Source organism: Apis cerana, linkage group LG4, assembly GCF_029169275.1.
Source record: "Apis cerana isolate GH-2021 linkage group LG4, AcerK_1.0, whole genome shotgun sequence".
In the NCBI taxonomy this organism is placed as follows: domain Eukaryota; kingdom Metazoa; phylum Arthropoda; class Insecta; order Hymenoptera; family Apidae; genus Apis; species Apis cerana.
In genome coordinates, this window is record NC_083855.1 from 8,458,196 (window position 1) to 8,474,241 (window position 16,046).

The 16,046-nt window shown below is 34.0% G+C and overlaps 2 protein-coding genes across 4 annotated transcripts in view; both read left to right on the forward strand.

The window, feature by feature from the left end:
- Positions 1 to 16,046, forward strand: part of LOC107999051 (uncharacterized) — a 78,509-nt gene that overhangs the window by 594 nt on the left and 61,869 nt on the right. The window lies entirely within an intron of this gene.
- Positions 4 to 11,338, forward strand: LOC107999054 (uncharacterized). The gene is made up of 6 exons (XM_062073971.1): positions 4 to 788; positions 1,694 to 1,824; positions 2,415 to 2,578; positions 3,275 to 3,449; positions 3,735 to 3,869; positions 10,146 to 11,338. The coding sequence occupies exons 1-6, from the start codon at positions 645 to 647 to the stop codon at positions 10,303 to 10,305; spliced, it is 909 nt and encodes a 302-aa protein (XP_061929955.1). The 5' UTR covers positions 4 to 644; the 3' UTR covers positions 10,306 to 11,338.

Genomic DNA, 16,046 nt, shown 5'->3' on the forward strand with positions numbered 1-16,046 from the left:
GCGAATTATTGCTTGTCATTTATCGTAATAATTACGATTGCTTCAATGTGTTCGGTAATCAGATGCTTCCTGCATCGCCATATTTTTGCAAGGAGGATTCCAAATTGTTAATTTTTTTTCGTAACCTTTAAATATTTTATTTGTTTTTTTTTATAAGCAAGATATAATATTAATAATCCAAAATATTTTAGAAATAAATCATTTAGTATAATTTTATTAAAATTATTGAAAGACATTTTTTAATATGTTTTTGAAATTAATAATATAGTGAACGTTATTTTTTGACAATGCTATAAAGATCGCTTAACACAAACTTCCATAATTATATGAAATTTAAACAGTTACATGAAACATTATTTATTGCGTATAATATATATAATTAAAATTTGTTATGATTTTTGTTGCTTATTTACATTTTAAAGTATATCAAACGATGTTTTGTAATAAAGCAATGCTCTGATTGTTATTTAAATATTAAAATCGTAACACGCGTAAACGAAAACAATGAAGGTGGTGCCAACGAAAAAGCGACGGTCGATAAAAACCGACGGGTAATGTCAAATTGCACGATGTGAAAATTGACAAGTAACCCAGGCCTATGCCTAGTTTCTATATACCTTCTCGTGGATATTTTGACTTTCGCTATGAGTGATGGTACTTTCTCAGAAAATCTGTCGGAAAGTAATGTTTCTATGGCAAATGATGCGGAAGAATTAAACTCGCAGGGTTCCGTTGATAAGCGTGTTAAGGGTACGAATCTACCCACCGCGAGTAACATAACCAAGAAGGTGAGACTTTAACATCTGACACATAATCTTTTTTTTATTTTTATTTTTAACTCGATGTTCTTTCAAATTCATTAATTTTCGAAATATAGTTCCATCTTTTGAATCAAGTAAAGTATATTTATGATTTCTTTTCATTTTTCACTTATTATAGTGTTTTTGAATTTATTGCTTTATATAATTCAATTACATTCAAATTGTTGAAAATTTTTAGTATATTATGAATAAATTTATAAATGTTCGCAAATGTTTATGCAAAATCGAATAATTAATAAATAAAGCATTAATTAATCACTTATTTTTATATTGAATATTTATTAACAACATTATTACATATTCATTATTTTTCATTATCGTTGAAATTAATAAAAATAAATAAAGTCAATTAAATTTGTTTAATTATTATATCTACATTAAAATCAACATTTCTTTTTCAAAAATTGATGTTTCTAATATATAATACAAAAATAAAAAAAAAATATTTGGAAATTTTAATGTTCAAATTTATTTTTAATAAAAAATAAAATTTCATATTTCTAATTAAAATCAAACTATGCAATATGAAATAGTTAACTATTTTAATTGAAATTTAAAAGCATGAAGTGCTAAAAATTTCTTTTAGAGACTAAAATTTATAAATCGCATTAATACAAAAATTTAGAATTATCGGCTATATCTAAATATGAATATAGTTACTGTGTTACAGTAATCATGAATGTTCACATGAAAAAAAAAGAGAATTACAAATACGTAGCACCAACACGTCAATTTATTTTCATTTGTAACGGTCCCGAGTAAACAACATATTTTCAAGTATTAATATTTATTTAACGATTTAAATGTTACACGTGTCGCGACATTTCGTCTTGCTTTTGAACGGAACCTCGTTTAGCGATCATAACGAACAGATCAGATCGAAGCTACCGAATGTCGGTTATTACCTGAGACGTTTGATGAGATTGAAGAGCGGAGGGAATCTCGAATCCGAAAAAGAACCGATCAGTAATATTTCTGAAATGACCGAAATCACGGAAAGCATGTTAAACCGCGCGATGCTAGAAATCTCGATGGGTAAATGTTTATATTATGCAAATTAACTTAATTTTATATTAATTATAACGTGTATGATAGATACAACGAATTTATTTTCTACGAACAACAAAGTTTGATTTCTCTTTTTCGCATATGTATAAATATGATTATAAATAAGAAAGGAGAAGATATTTTCTTTAATTCTAACATTCCTTTTTTACATTTTTAATGAGGTTGCATTACAAAATATAGTATTCGATCCTTGATATTTTTCTCAATTTTAAATCATATAATTATAAATTATAATTATAAATAATGATGTGTTCGAAATATTTCGTTTTTCTACAAAATTTCGTTTTCATTCCACGATTCAAGGAATCTAAAGATAATAGACGAAATATTTATTCTAATTTTTTTGTACGATTACACGATTGTTATCAAACGTAAGGATATTATCTATAAACTTTGCTGTTCATATTATCGATTTAAAATTCAAACCTACGTTTGTTTCGAAACCTAGCAATTCGAAACATTTATATTTCATATTTATATGTATAATATAATGTTGACGAGCCACGATTTATCAGTGTCCACGAGCAATGAACAGACTATACCGGAAGATGAGGATTCGATCAATTGGTCGGAGAACCATGCTGTTAAAACGAATAGACACGAGATTTATGGTGGACCTTCGAACGATTTCAGGGGACATGATCCTGGAGGACCTTCGTCTTCCAGCTCGAACGAAAACGACAACACAAGTATTTCCAATCATTGATTATGTGAATAGGAAAGGGGGAGAAGGGGTAAATCCTATCGTGCGGGCTTATTGATTTTCAAAATGTTTGCCCTTAATGATTCATATTTCGCTTCTTTCTTTTGTGTTTGTTTGTTTGTTCGCGTCTCTATCAGATTTTTTTCACGAAAATAAATTATTTACAATTTTGTATCGTGTACAGAAGAATCTTACATAACCGCTATAGTACGATCCTCCTCATATATAATTAAAAATTATGCTCCAACATATATCATATATTATAATTATAACAATAAAAAATTGTGCGAATTGAAAAATTGCTGAAAAAGACGTGAAAAAATTATTTATACGTATTTGAATTGACTCGATTATCGATTATTTATTATATGTAGCACGTTATACAATTATTTCTATAATTATCTAAAAGAATTTATTCGAATTAAAAACTATCGATCCGTTATTTAAATAATTTTAATTAATAATAACATCTTATCGTAACATGGAGCATAATCTCTCACGTTATTAAAAAATTTTATTATATTACACAACATGCAACGATAAAAATTTGCAAATTTTCATTCTAAGAAATAGATTCGAGAGTATATTTTCATTTTTCTTTGCGCGACTTGTACCCGGTGGTAGTAGTAATGCAATATTCATCGGTTTATGCGTCACGAAATTTAGTCGGGCTTCCTTACAGGCGAATATCCCGCCATGATTGCGACTGCTGAAATCGAACCTGTTCAAACGATTTCAAACTCCGTGACCACCGAAGCGATGACCACGAATGGGATTTTCGTGAATGTGTTGAACCGCGAAAATATCCCTGGGGGGAATATATTGGAGTTCAGAGAAGCTTTGTCCTCGCACATGGGGTAAATTTATTTTTAACCATCGAATCATCGATCAAAAAAGTGATCGATCTATTTTTGGCCTACAAATTTTTTATTATATACATGCTAAATATCATTTAGAAATATTTGTTCAAAAGTTTGGTCGGATAGAGAGTTAGTTAATCAATGATTTAGATGTTATATTTTTTTTGATCTTTTTTAATCGCGTGTGATGGTATCAATTCGAGGTGCAATTAAACGTGAAAGGATTACGCGTGAAAAGTTTGTAACATCGATCACAAAGTTTATAAATATCGTACTCTTTAGATCCCAAGTGGAAGAAATTAGAGACCAAGAGACTCGAAATGTCCCGTTGTTCTATATTCAAACCGACGATCGCCAAGAGCTTTATCTGCAGAATACAATAAACGTTGAAAGTGGATTTAGTGGATCGAATACGAGGTAAGCTCGAAATTACATCGATTTGAATGATTATCCTTTGATTATTCAATCTGTGTAAATAAGAGCTACGCTTTTATTTACGAATATGTTTTATTAGAGATCTTGCCTGAAATTATTTCAATCTTGTTTTTGTATTTAATAATATAAACAGATATAATCCGAGAGCGATAAACTTATTGCTTGTTAAATTAGATTTACAGGAAGTTTGTGTGTGTTATTTTGTGAGCGTGAATCATTTGTTTGTGTCATACATGTTTGCACGTCGAATAACAATTATTCGTATTATTTAGAATATATAAGTATTTAAGTAAACTTCTTCCCTTTTTGCCTGTTTGCACGGTCAGATTTGCATCTCTCTTCTCAGTCTCCTCAGATTTCTTATCATAGCAAAGTTATTACAAATTGTAGACAATGATAAGAAGTTAAACGACTTACAAAATTGCTTTATTTGTTGGAGTATAAAGATAAAATTGTTATCGTACCATTCCTTTGCAACCAATAATTTTCTTTATAACAATCAATAGCCTCTACATCATACCTCGATCGAACATTCGATGCCTACGTATATCCTAATTTTTCCTGGATACAAAAGGGAAATCTCGCCGAAAAAAATCAAAACGAGATGCTATCGACTCGAATCCAAATTCGATTCGCTTTTTGCGAACAACAAACAGCGAATCCTATTCAATCCTCAGAATCGAATATCCCCCCCTTTAACCCATTACCATTCGATTACTCTCGTCACGATCGAAAGATTGTTTCGTTCGAATTCCTTCAAAATCGAGACGAGTTATTACTCAATCTAATAGCTGCGGTGACACGCGCAGCATCACATTTTCTCGTTTTACATTGGTTTCGCGTGTTTCGGGGCGCACCGTGCAAGCCGCAGAGCGCTCCCCCAGATATCGAGTGTACAACTGCGCAGAGCGGCATGACGACCGAGTGGAAGATTGCGGCGCATCGTGCGGCTCCGTTCGGTAAACCTACTCGCGTGCTAACCGCGCTAAAAAATCGGTAACGGTATCGTTATTGTGGTCGGTTTGCATTCGTCGAACGTCGTCGATGGAATAAGCCTCGGCGGAAACAGTTTCGACCGTTGGCGGATGACTGGCCGTGAGATGGCCCTTATTAGCCTCGGTGACGCGGACGAGGCTCTGATTGCTCGTTCGTGACGATTCTGTTTCGAGGTTCGGGCAAGCAGGGATTCGGAAAGATGGATAAGATGGTCGGAGGAGTGGAATCATCGTGAATTATTTCCCTGGTTATTCGGGAATAATTGTAGTAACGATTTTTATTTGATTAATTTTTTCTTCTCGATCCTTTGAATGTTCTATGTTGTTCTTTATAGATGGCTTACTTATCGCTGCAAGCGCAACAGTTATTTTACGTAGCGACAAGTTATCGATTAACTGCGTGCGTGTATATTTAATCTGCCGGTTTAACTTTGAGGAAATTAATTTCACAGGCATCCCATGCCTATATAAATGTACGATGATCGTTCGATACGATTTTAAATAATTCTTTTTAAATACAATAGAGGCAGGTTCCAAAGTCCTTCTAATTGTAGTCAGACTTTTATAGTTAGTTTTAGTTCGTTCATTGCTTCATTGTTTTCGTTCTAACGATGTTGGTGTACATAATTCACTTCTCGTTTATGGTAATAATTCAGGCTAAAAATAGTTCGTTTTCATATCGAGCGAATCAGGAAGGAAGTAATCGCTGCTTGTTTTTCTTAATTTCTTAAAAGACCCATTATCCTATATATCTCGCTACTCTGATTTTCTTAAACTAATAACATCGTCAATTCCGTGATTTTAAAATTTATTCAAGCTTCAATTCAATTTTAGTTCCAGTTCTGCTTTTTCATGTATGACTAACGTAATATTATTAAAATCCATAAATTATTTTGCTTGTTCTAACGGTAGCTCACCGTGGCTTGTAATTTTTTTCAATTTTAAAAATCGTTATTAAACAATAGAATATTTTTATGCTGTTATAAACAAATATTGATATTAAGACTATCATCTTTTTATGTCTGGCCGTTAGTGGTTTTTATCAATTTTCATACAAACGATAGCCAATAAAATACAAATTGTCTAGACGTTTCTGCGCGTAGGATAAAATTACGAGAGGTCTCGAAAGGCAATGGAAAGGAAATCCTTATCCTTGCACCAAGTGAAATGATTTGTCGAGGTGATTTCACGAAGGAAATATTGCATCTATTCTACCATCGTTACACCATGGCAAAACGCTCAGCCAATCGATTTCCATACAGTATATTATTTTTCGTTTATTTCTCCGATTTCCAATAATTGTGATGTTAGATTCAAAATTATAATTAGTTATGAAATACAAAATTGTAATAACCTGCCATATAAATTTAAATGAACCATTAACGGATTTTACTTAAAATAATATATTCCAAGTCAAATAAAATAAACACATTGGTCTAGAAATTCTACCAGATTGCTTAAACTCAAGTCAGTTGAGCTACGAGTGACATACTTAATGATTCGAGTAACACATTCGTAAAGGGATATCGAATTAATTAGACTCAGCTACCTTGACTAATTTGCACAGAGATGAGAATTCTCGACGGACCAATTTCAATATAAACATATACCGTATAAGTAACAGTTTTTTTTTACAACAATAATAATACGAAAATTAGAAATTTATGCATTTGATTATGATCTCCTGTGTTCACTGTGCTCGCCGATGAATGACTTCGTGTTTTATTTCATATTTTGATTCATTGAAAACACTGAAACTAACTTCCGATAAAATTAACATCGAGATAAGGATAAATATTTTCATCGCAATTCAATAATTCTAACGTTTAATCTTATTCCATATAAAGTCGAATCACCTTGACCAATTTGCGCAAAACTTTAAGAAATTAGATGAATCCTTATACTTTCGACGAATCGATTTCGAATACTCGAGAAAGGAATAATAATCCGGTAAAAAAAAAAAATACCATCTTCGAACTTTCTTCGATTTCTTCTATCCACGGATTAGTTAGTTTCCATCTACAATATCCATCTTTCATTCCAATCGGCACAGATCGTTACCTTTTTCTTTTCTTCTCTTTTCTTTTTTATTTTTATTCCTCTCCTCGGCGCAAGAAGCGATTAACGAAATGCAATGATTCACGACCCATGCATGCCGGCGCATATTCCACTCCACCGTTTTCGATTTTGCAACCCGTGAACCGATCGGCGAATAATGGACAAATTCAGTTTCCATCGAAAACTTGGCCGGCTTTTATTATGCTCGGACAGTGAAGTGTAACTGAACGAGTTCCACGGCGGTAACTCGAGGTGCCAGACTTTCACGAGTGTGCGTTTTGCTCACTGAATCGTACAGAGGAGATCCTATTTGATTACAGGCTGCGTTCTAACCGAGCCGTGGTTACGTCTACGATCGTGACTCATTCGTTGTGCACACCCGGTGTACAAGTTTGTAACTATCGGTCACCTCGTTTCGAGAAAGTATATGGTGGGGCAGTGCACACTGAAATATTAATTTCATCCGTTATTTATAGCGTTCTTTGTCCGCGGAGGAGGAGAGGAATTCGTATTACGCGCTCTATCAATTATTTTCCCCCCGTAAAGGAAAATAATGGATATTGAGAATCGTGGGTATAGTCACATTTATTGTTGAGATATTGTTCGCGGATTAATCGAGGTTCCTCGATTATCTCCACCGCCGAGATAAAATAATCGCTAGAGATTAGAAGAAGTCGCGGGACAATGTTATATTTATATACGGTGAACAATTAATAAACGGAATAGCTAATAAATCGCTTTTCGACGATAAATGTAATGATATTCGAGGAAATAGGAAATAAAATTGATCAGTGTGAGTGAAACTGAACTAAAACGCAGATATTAAAATTATAACGACGTATTGTTTTTGTAAAATATCCTTACAAACATGATGTATCGAGGTGGATAAGAGTCAAAAACGAACGGATTAACTTGAGAATCCTATAGGAGATCGTAATCACGCATAAATCTATAATTTTCACGTTTGCAATTGTTAGAAATAACTAAAATGTTTACAACTACGACCGATGCAACTAATGAAAACTAATGAAAATTCTCGAAGAAGAAACCGTGAAAGGGGTAAAAAAGAAATGAGGGGACGGTGACGTTCTCCGTAGTGAACGATAAAAAGCCCACTTTCTCCGCGGCATTATGCAAACAGAAATTCGAGCAATGGAGAGAAATTTCTCTCGTCTTAAAACTTGTGCTTGCGGTTACACTCGGCCGTGGTTGCCCTCCTCCTTTCCGTCCACCCGCTTCTTCGTTACGGATTCTTCGACTCTAATGAAAGAGGAGGAAGGAGGGGGTGAACCGTGCCTCGCCACGCGGAATAACTTTGACGATTTGTCAGGGAGGCAGGTGCATCCTGGCACGGAATATGGATTCTCTTTGCTGGGTCGATCGTGTGTTACACGGTTGTGTGGAGCGCAGCGTTGGGTGTGTTAGTCGTACGGGTAGCTGGCGACTGTGCCGTGCCAGATAAGGCTTCGCAAAATTTTCGATTGCGGAAGAACGGTTAACCGCTGTCTCGTGCGCTGTTAAGCCGTATTTCCTGTTATGAATTCTTTAGTAATCGATTCGAAGCGAAACATTGATTTTTGAACTTCGATTGCAGTCTGGTTTTCATTAGTATCGGCCGAAATTGTTTCAATTTCGACCAAAGAGATATTCGAGTATGAGTTTTTAATCGTTTTATCGCGAGCGATGGAGGACATGGATTAGATATTTTTCGAAACTTTGTGATATACTTTTTGATGTGTATATTTTTTTTAATTATTATTCCGTTCCAATCGACATCACTGGTGTCTGAGTGAACGTGACAGGGGAATTATAATCTTTGTCGGAAAAGATAAAATTCAGTAACGAAAAGGTTGATGTCGTTAAACGGTGGTTGGACTAATGTTCGTAATCCTTCCTCATTAGGATAATGAGCACGAATCTCGAGATGAAAGTAGGGAGAGGTTAATAGAGTTGGACGAGTTTCGAGAGAATCGAAATTAACAGTTTCGTGAGTTGCGTGATTCGTTCCTACTGGAATTTTCTCGTCGCATTATCACGTGTGTCTTACGAACTTTAATCGCGTGCCTCGCACCGCGCCTTCAAGCGTACACGTGTGTTTGATTTATGATCGATCGTTACTCGCAAATAAGGGAGCGTGATGTTTCTAATTATGTCAAATTTACGTAACTTTCGAGTAATACCTCCTTACCATCACTCTATACACATACATGTGCTTTCAAGAGAAAAAAAAAAGAAGGAAAGAAAATTAATTCTACAAAAACTTTATCACCAAATCTATGAAAAGCAAGCAAGCTTTTTCTATTAGAGAATAATTTTTCAGACAAAAATCCTTTTTAATTCTACGATTTCTTTGCGAGATCCTATAGATCCCTGATGCATCTCCTAGTGAGACGATGCTTTGATGATTAGGTGGGTGGTCATGAACGAGTATCGAAGATTCTCCTTTTTCTTTCGCCGGATCCCACGCAATCCGTGCATTTCGTGGGCGTTCGACTCTTTATTGAGCCCTTCTCGTATATGATAAACGCGTATGCGAGACGCTTTTATCGCTTTGGAAAGTAAAAGTGGCCGTCCTACGGATCCGCGTGAAAATGAAATCTGACCTCTGCTGCGCTCTTCTTCCCTCGCGGTGAGCGAAGTCGGTCGAATCGTCCTCGACATCTGGTGTTAATCTGGGAATACCCACACGACGTTCAATCACGAGCAGGCCTGTTTCTCGCCTGTTTGAATATTCAAGTCAATCGCGATTAATTGATCATCGGCGAGTCCCACGTTTCACGGGACTCGAATACGATCCTTCGAGAGATTTCACGATTTGGATGGTGCACGAGTGGATGTCGGATGGGATGCGTGGTTGTAGAGTAGGATGAGCCGGCCAGAGTTAGTTTCGGATAACGTAATATCCGATACCGGTGTCAGAGATTCGTATGATTTATTCCCTGCATTTCTATTTTTTCCATTGCAATTCTGAAAAGCACGATAACGCATGATATTTCTTTTGTTGTTTATTTAGAAAACGGGCAAGTCTCGAATCGGGATATTCGATTCGTTGGGGAAAATAACTCAAAGATATACGTATCGATCGTTTGTTCATTTTGTACATATGTTGAACAGCGTGTTTTTAATATTTTTTTGTATAGTTTTATATAATAAAACACGGAACGTAGAAGGTAGTTGATATAATGTGATTTTTATCGAATCTCAGGAGTGAAGTTAGCAGCATATCTGAAAATGAAAACTCGGACGTGCGTAATCAAAGAATAGGACAGGATCGTGCACCACAATTTTTTGGCGCCATAATGAGCGTAGACAAAATGATACGCAAGCCGATTTGCCGCAACGACGATGAACCGACTATATATTGACTTTCATTTTTCCAATATCAAGAATTAACGGAACCCTGCGCTTCATACACGTAAATAAAGAGAACATTTTTTAAGAAAAAGAGAAAAAAAGTGTTTTTATTATTCGACGAGTATATTTTTTTTAACTTAGAAACGACGATTTTTATCGAAACAAAAGTGTGTCGCAATTGGAACAGTAAGTTAACTCTTTTCGTTCAAAAAGTATTCCCAAGACAATCAAGAAGAACAGTTTTTAAATTTTCGTCTTGATTAATATATTAATAAATGCCATGAGATCGAACGTGTATACTTTTATGATATAATTTTTCTGTTTAAAAGAATTCGCAGATTATTTTCCGCGTGAATCTTTCCTGTTTATTGTTTCCCGTGTTAGTTTCATAAATTATTTCCGCCGGTGAGGCATAAAAACTTGCGCGTAACTTACATACGAACGCAGACATAAATTCTCTACGGTAATTATATTCCCTGTAATGAACTTTTTACAAAGTTGAAGCTACGATGCGATAGTAAATATTAAACTTCTTTTTTTCTTTTTTTTTTGCGCGCGTATGTGATTCGTGAGAATCGATAATGCTCGAAACGTCTATTATTCCTTTTACGAACTTCAATTTTTTCTTTTTTCTTTGCGAAATCTATCTTTTTCGTTTCATAATCTTCGTTTCAGTTCTTTTAGTTGACAAAATACGAGTTCTCTCGTTTCCGAGAAAAAAGAACTATATAATTATCGAGCATGTCAACAGAAGAGAATTTTTCACAAAAGAATGAGAATTCGATAAGAGTTTCTTGTTGCAAAATAAATTTAATGCATTCTCTCCCTAGAAATGTATCTTTTGCGAACGATCTAAGGAATTTTTCATCATAGGAACAGAAAAACACGCGACCGTGTCTTAATTCGGGGAGTATATTAACGAATAATTCATACTTTTTTGTTCTGTGAAACACGTATAATTTCGTAGTTAGTACTAATTGAATCTTCGTTAAATTTTTAATGATTATCATCGTTATTACTAATTTTCTATCATTAATTATACCGCCAATTATGATATTCTTTAATCCTTTTGATTTCTAATTAAACACTTTTTAATTTACATCGAATAAATTTCTTAAAATTTGCAATTAATTGATTTTATACGATTTCTTGTTTCTTCTTCTTCTTCTTCTTCTTCTTTTTTTTTCATTAGAGTTAATATACGTTTGATATAGTAATCTCTTGTATAATGATATATATATATCAATTAACGGTAAATGTTAAATTGAGAAAGTAATTTTACGCAACAGAAATTTGATAAAATAATAATATTTAATTGTTATTCAATTGTGTTACGTATTGATATAATACGCTCGCAATATTATACAAGAAATTTTTTTAATAAAATTAAAAATTATATCTACGAATATAATTATAAATCAATGCAATGGAAGAAAGATCGTTGAAGAACGCAGTTATTAAAAAGAACTTTAGTATCAACGATTTATCTTAAAATACATTAAAATGTCGAGAGTGAAAGAGAAAGATAATTTTACCGTGATAATCTTTCGACTTTTGTGATCTTTTTTTTTTTTTTTTAATTCTTACTCGATTTCGATTGCATATCGGGCGTTTTCGATTTATATTGGCTTCAAATTTTCGCACGAAACCTGTTCGATCTCTCCTTAAAAGCGTATTCGTACCGTCTGAGAAGCGGTAACAAGGATTAACGCAATTAGTAATGCCCTACTCGTTACGAAGATGCGCTCTTAATAGCGCATTGTCTTTTTTGAAGAAACAGCGAGTAGGAGGAATACTTCTATCCTTCATAAATCGCACGAACAACAGATTTTCTAATTTATGTTAATTCCTTATGCTTATCTCGAGGCAAGCGCGAGAGTTTCCTTTTAACGAATTTACTTTTTGCGATATTTATCGAAACTGATCGATCCATATCGCTTCGCTTTTGTCGTCGTTTGAAATGCAGATTTTATTATACGATCAAACAGTCGAGTTACAAGCTGGAATATTTTAATTCTCCAAGGAATTCCTCAAGGAATATTAAAAAATTATTTATTTGATTTTTTTCTAACATTACTCGTTTTTTCTTATAGATAAATTTCTAGGAAGAAGCAGATCGTTAACATTTTCGATTGTCATTATCTTCTAAATTCATTATTCATCTTAATCCGTCCATAATTATTGAAATCATCGTGGAAGAGAAGAATAGAAGAAGAAAATATTTTTCTCTTCGATTTTCTAAATTTTTCTTCTTATTATATTATAAAAATATTGTGTTGTAATTTATTCCAGTTTGTATTTAAAGGAGAATTGTTCATAGTCAAACGTGTCCCACTTTTAACCTATTCAAAGACGTGGTGGATGCTCTTATATGACCGAACACCGCTATTAGAAAGCGTATTACGCGATTATGGAGCTTTGTTTATCCCTCATTATCCAGCTAACGTTGATGACTAGCTGGTAATTTAATTTTTTTTTTTTTCACGGATCCTTTATATAATCTCCATTTCTAGACACATGTCGGCTGCTGCCTTCTATGATTCATCAAGTGTGTTACATGTAAAATGTGAATCTTAATATTTTTGCCACGTGATTTATCGGGGACAACGTTGACCGAATGAACTATCTTGACAATTTATTAACAATTTAATGTGGAAAGAAAAATTATGTATCATTATTAAAGTTCGAAAATGTAATATTTGTTTGTTGTTACGATAAATTTTGTTATTTAACAATATAGAACAATATTAGCGATACGTTTAAATCTATCACATTAATTCAATTCCTTCCTTTAATTCCTGCAATTCGAATCGGAATACGAATTTTCTCTCCTACGTACGTAGAGTCACGCGATTTCAATTAAATGATACGAGTGTAGGTACAGGAAACTGCCAAATAAGAAGAACAAAATTTCACGTGACTGGAAACTTTTAATTAAAAAAAAAAGGAAAAAAACTATCGCAACGATCGCGTGTTCAAAAATTTTTTGCTTCGAAAAGTAAGCCGGTATATCAAATTTGGTGTTCGTAAAATTTCATCCGCGTAATTTTATACAATTCTCGCATTATAATAAATAATATTAACAAATAAAATTTATCATAAAATTTTACGAAGCGAAAGATCAAAAGGTGCGTAAAAAATCTAAATTTTTATGAATTATTATGACTGTAAAAATGGAATTGAAATAAAGCAGACGGGCTACTTTGCTCTGAAAATTTTATGTCTTTCTGCATATCACGCGTTATATACCTATAGATAATTGGACACTTAAATTTTCCATAAACGCGTAAACTTCCGCAGTTGATATGAATACATATAATACTTTGATAAATGTACGTGCAAATACGAAATTAACGCGCCGCGTCCTTCGTGTTAAAATCAATATGGCGGCGCGAAGAAAAAGCTGAATCGCGTAAACCGCAATACGAGCGTTTAAAAGCACTGTATCCGCGAATTCGACGGGTTTCTTCGGTATTAATGCCGACTTATCATCGGCCTTTATGCCGCATTCAAACTTGGACAACCACGGCACAACAATACCCTCCCACATTCTATCTCGTACAAAGCCATCCGCAACCTTGAGCGAAAAAGTCTCTGCTTTCAATTTGCAACCCTTGTCTAACATCTTTCAATCGTCCATTTTTTAAGCGTTCACCTTGAAACACTTTCATCCAAAAACGTCTCGAGGCAATTGTCACGCTGTTTTATTTGAAAGAATATAGGAAAAAATGATCGTTGGAACGGTAAAGTAAAGAAATACCTAATTAATAACAATATATCGCGTTTCTGATAATTTGACGAAATAATTCACTTATCTATATATCGATGATCTATTTCAATAAAAAGAAAAAGTCTTAAGACTCTTGAATAAATCTACAATATTTAAGATACACGTGTTAATATCTCAACAGTTTTTTACCGGATGTTATTCTCCCTGGATTGGATATTCGTCTTCAGGTTTCGGACGAGTTATTGGAGAGGCTAATGAATAATAAGTCCAGTTTCGTCGCGGTACTTCTTGTCCGGTTTCTTGATCACCGGACCGTTTCAAAATGCTCGGTTATTCTTTAGAGTCGTGGCGAATAAAAGTGTTGTTTTTCTCGCAAAGAAAAAAAGAAAAAAAATAAGTAAGTAAGTGTAATTCCCGATCAAGTTTCGCGTTCTTTATTTTCGATAAATGAGCGTGGACACGTTTTACGTTTTAATATTGCAAAGTTTATGCAAGTAGATCCTTTTACGATTTTTCGATTACGTAAGGTAAGGCATATATTAGAGATTTTGAAATTGAAAATAAATATTGAATTCGTCGAATATGAATCGCGTATTTTTGAATAAGCATTTTTTATCGCGAAATATTATGTAATTAACGCAAGTTCTAAAGTTTGCCATTTTCGTTCCAAAGAATCGTGATTATGAACACTGTTTTTTATTCAATCTTCTCCGATATTTCTCTCGATTTGCAACTAATTTACATTTATCTTATCTTAATGCAATATAGATGACATGGACAATTTACGAATCATTTTTATCGATCGAAATCCACTTATCTTCCTATTATAATACCTAATTATATTTAATATTATAAACTCATATTTCCTTCTTTTTCCTTTTTCTTCCATGGTTGCTCACAAAACGGAAAGATATAAAAACACGATAGATAAATAAAATAGAACTGGCTCCTATATTCGACTCTATTTGTCTCTTCTCGATTAACTCGAAACTGTAAAGTTATTCTCCGACGACTGACTTAGCACAATGCCACCAATTTAGCGAACTCGAACAAAGTGGCATTAAACGAGGGACACGGCGCGTTACGTTGTCCCGTCCATTGTTCGCAAAGGAAACGAGTTACTGGCATTGAAAACTGTTCACGCGCTACCTCGTTGCGCGGTTCGACGATTGAAACTTTGTCGAAGGAGTAGCCTCCTATAAGAACGATTTATCGAACGTTTGTTCCTCGAGTTAACAATAACCGCGCTACGTAAACGCTACGATTCTTTTATGCCCCGAGGCACAATGACCATTTCCATACTTTCGCTTTAAGCGGTAATCACGCGGTGCAACCGTCTATTCGATAGCAAAGGATGTTTGTTGTGAAATTCTCGTATATACGGCGATGCACGGTGTTTGTACAGATGCTTTTCAGTAGCGGATTGTTGTAGAGAGCTTAAATAGATGGACGCGGGGCAAAGATATAGCGTTTCGAGTTATGGTTATTTTACATGCTCGATACTTCGGCTTTGTAGATGTACGGTTTTGCGAATTTTTTTTCTTTTTTTTTTTCTTTAAATATTTTACAGCCGTTGTTCGGCGCAGTGATAAAACGCGAAATGAACGCTTTGGCGTAGTTGTAAAAGTGAAGGAAAAAATTGTTAACGAATTATAATGCAAGGGATTCCTATGCCTTTCGTCTCTGTTAAACGATTCATCGTATTTTCGCAATCATTTTTCAGCAGAAGTGGAAGTTCAGAACTGCCTCGAGATTCTGTAATTATCCATCGAAAAATTTACTCTTTCCATATTTGAACGTATACTTTGAACCTTCTTTTTCGAAATGGTTTTCGAGAAATGGCGAATGTCTCTCAATTCCTCCGTGGTTACCAAATACCGATTTTTTTTTTCTTTTGTAAAATTTCTTTTCTTCGACGTGACAAGTGACAGTTTTAAAAATTTGACAATCGGATTCGAATATTTCTCAACTCGACGTGTAATTTTGACGAATTTTTAAAATTTCGAACTTTTTCCTACCATA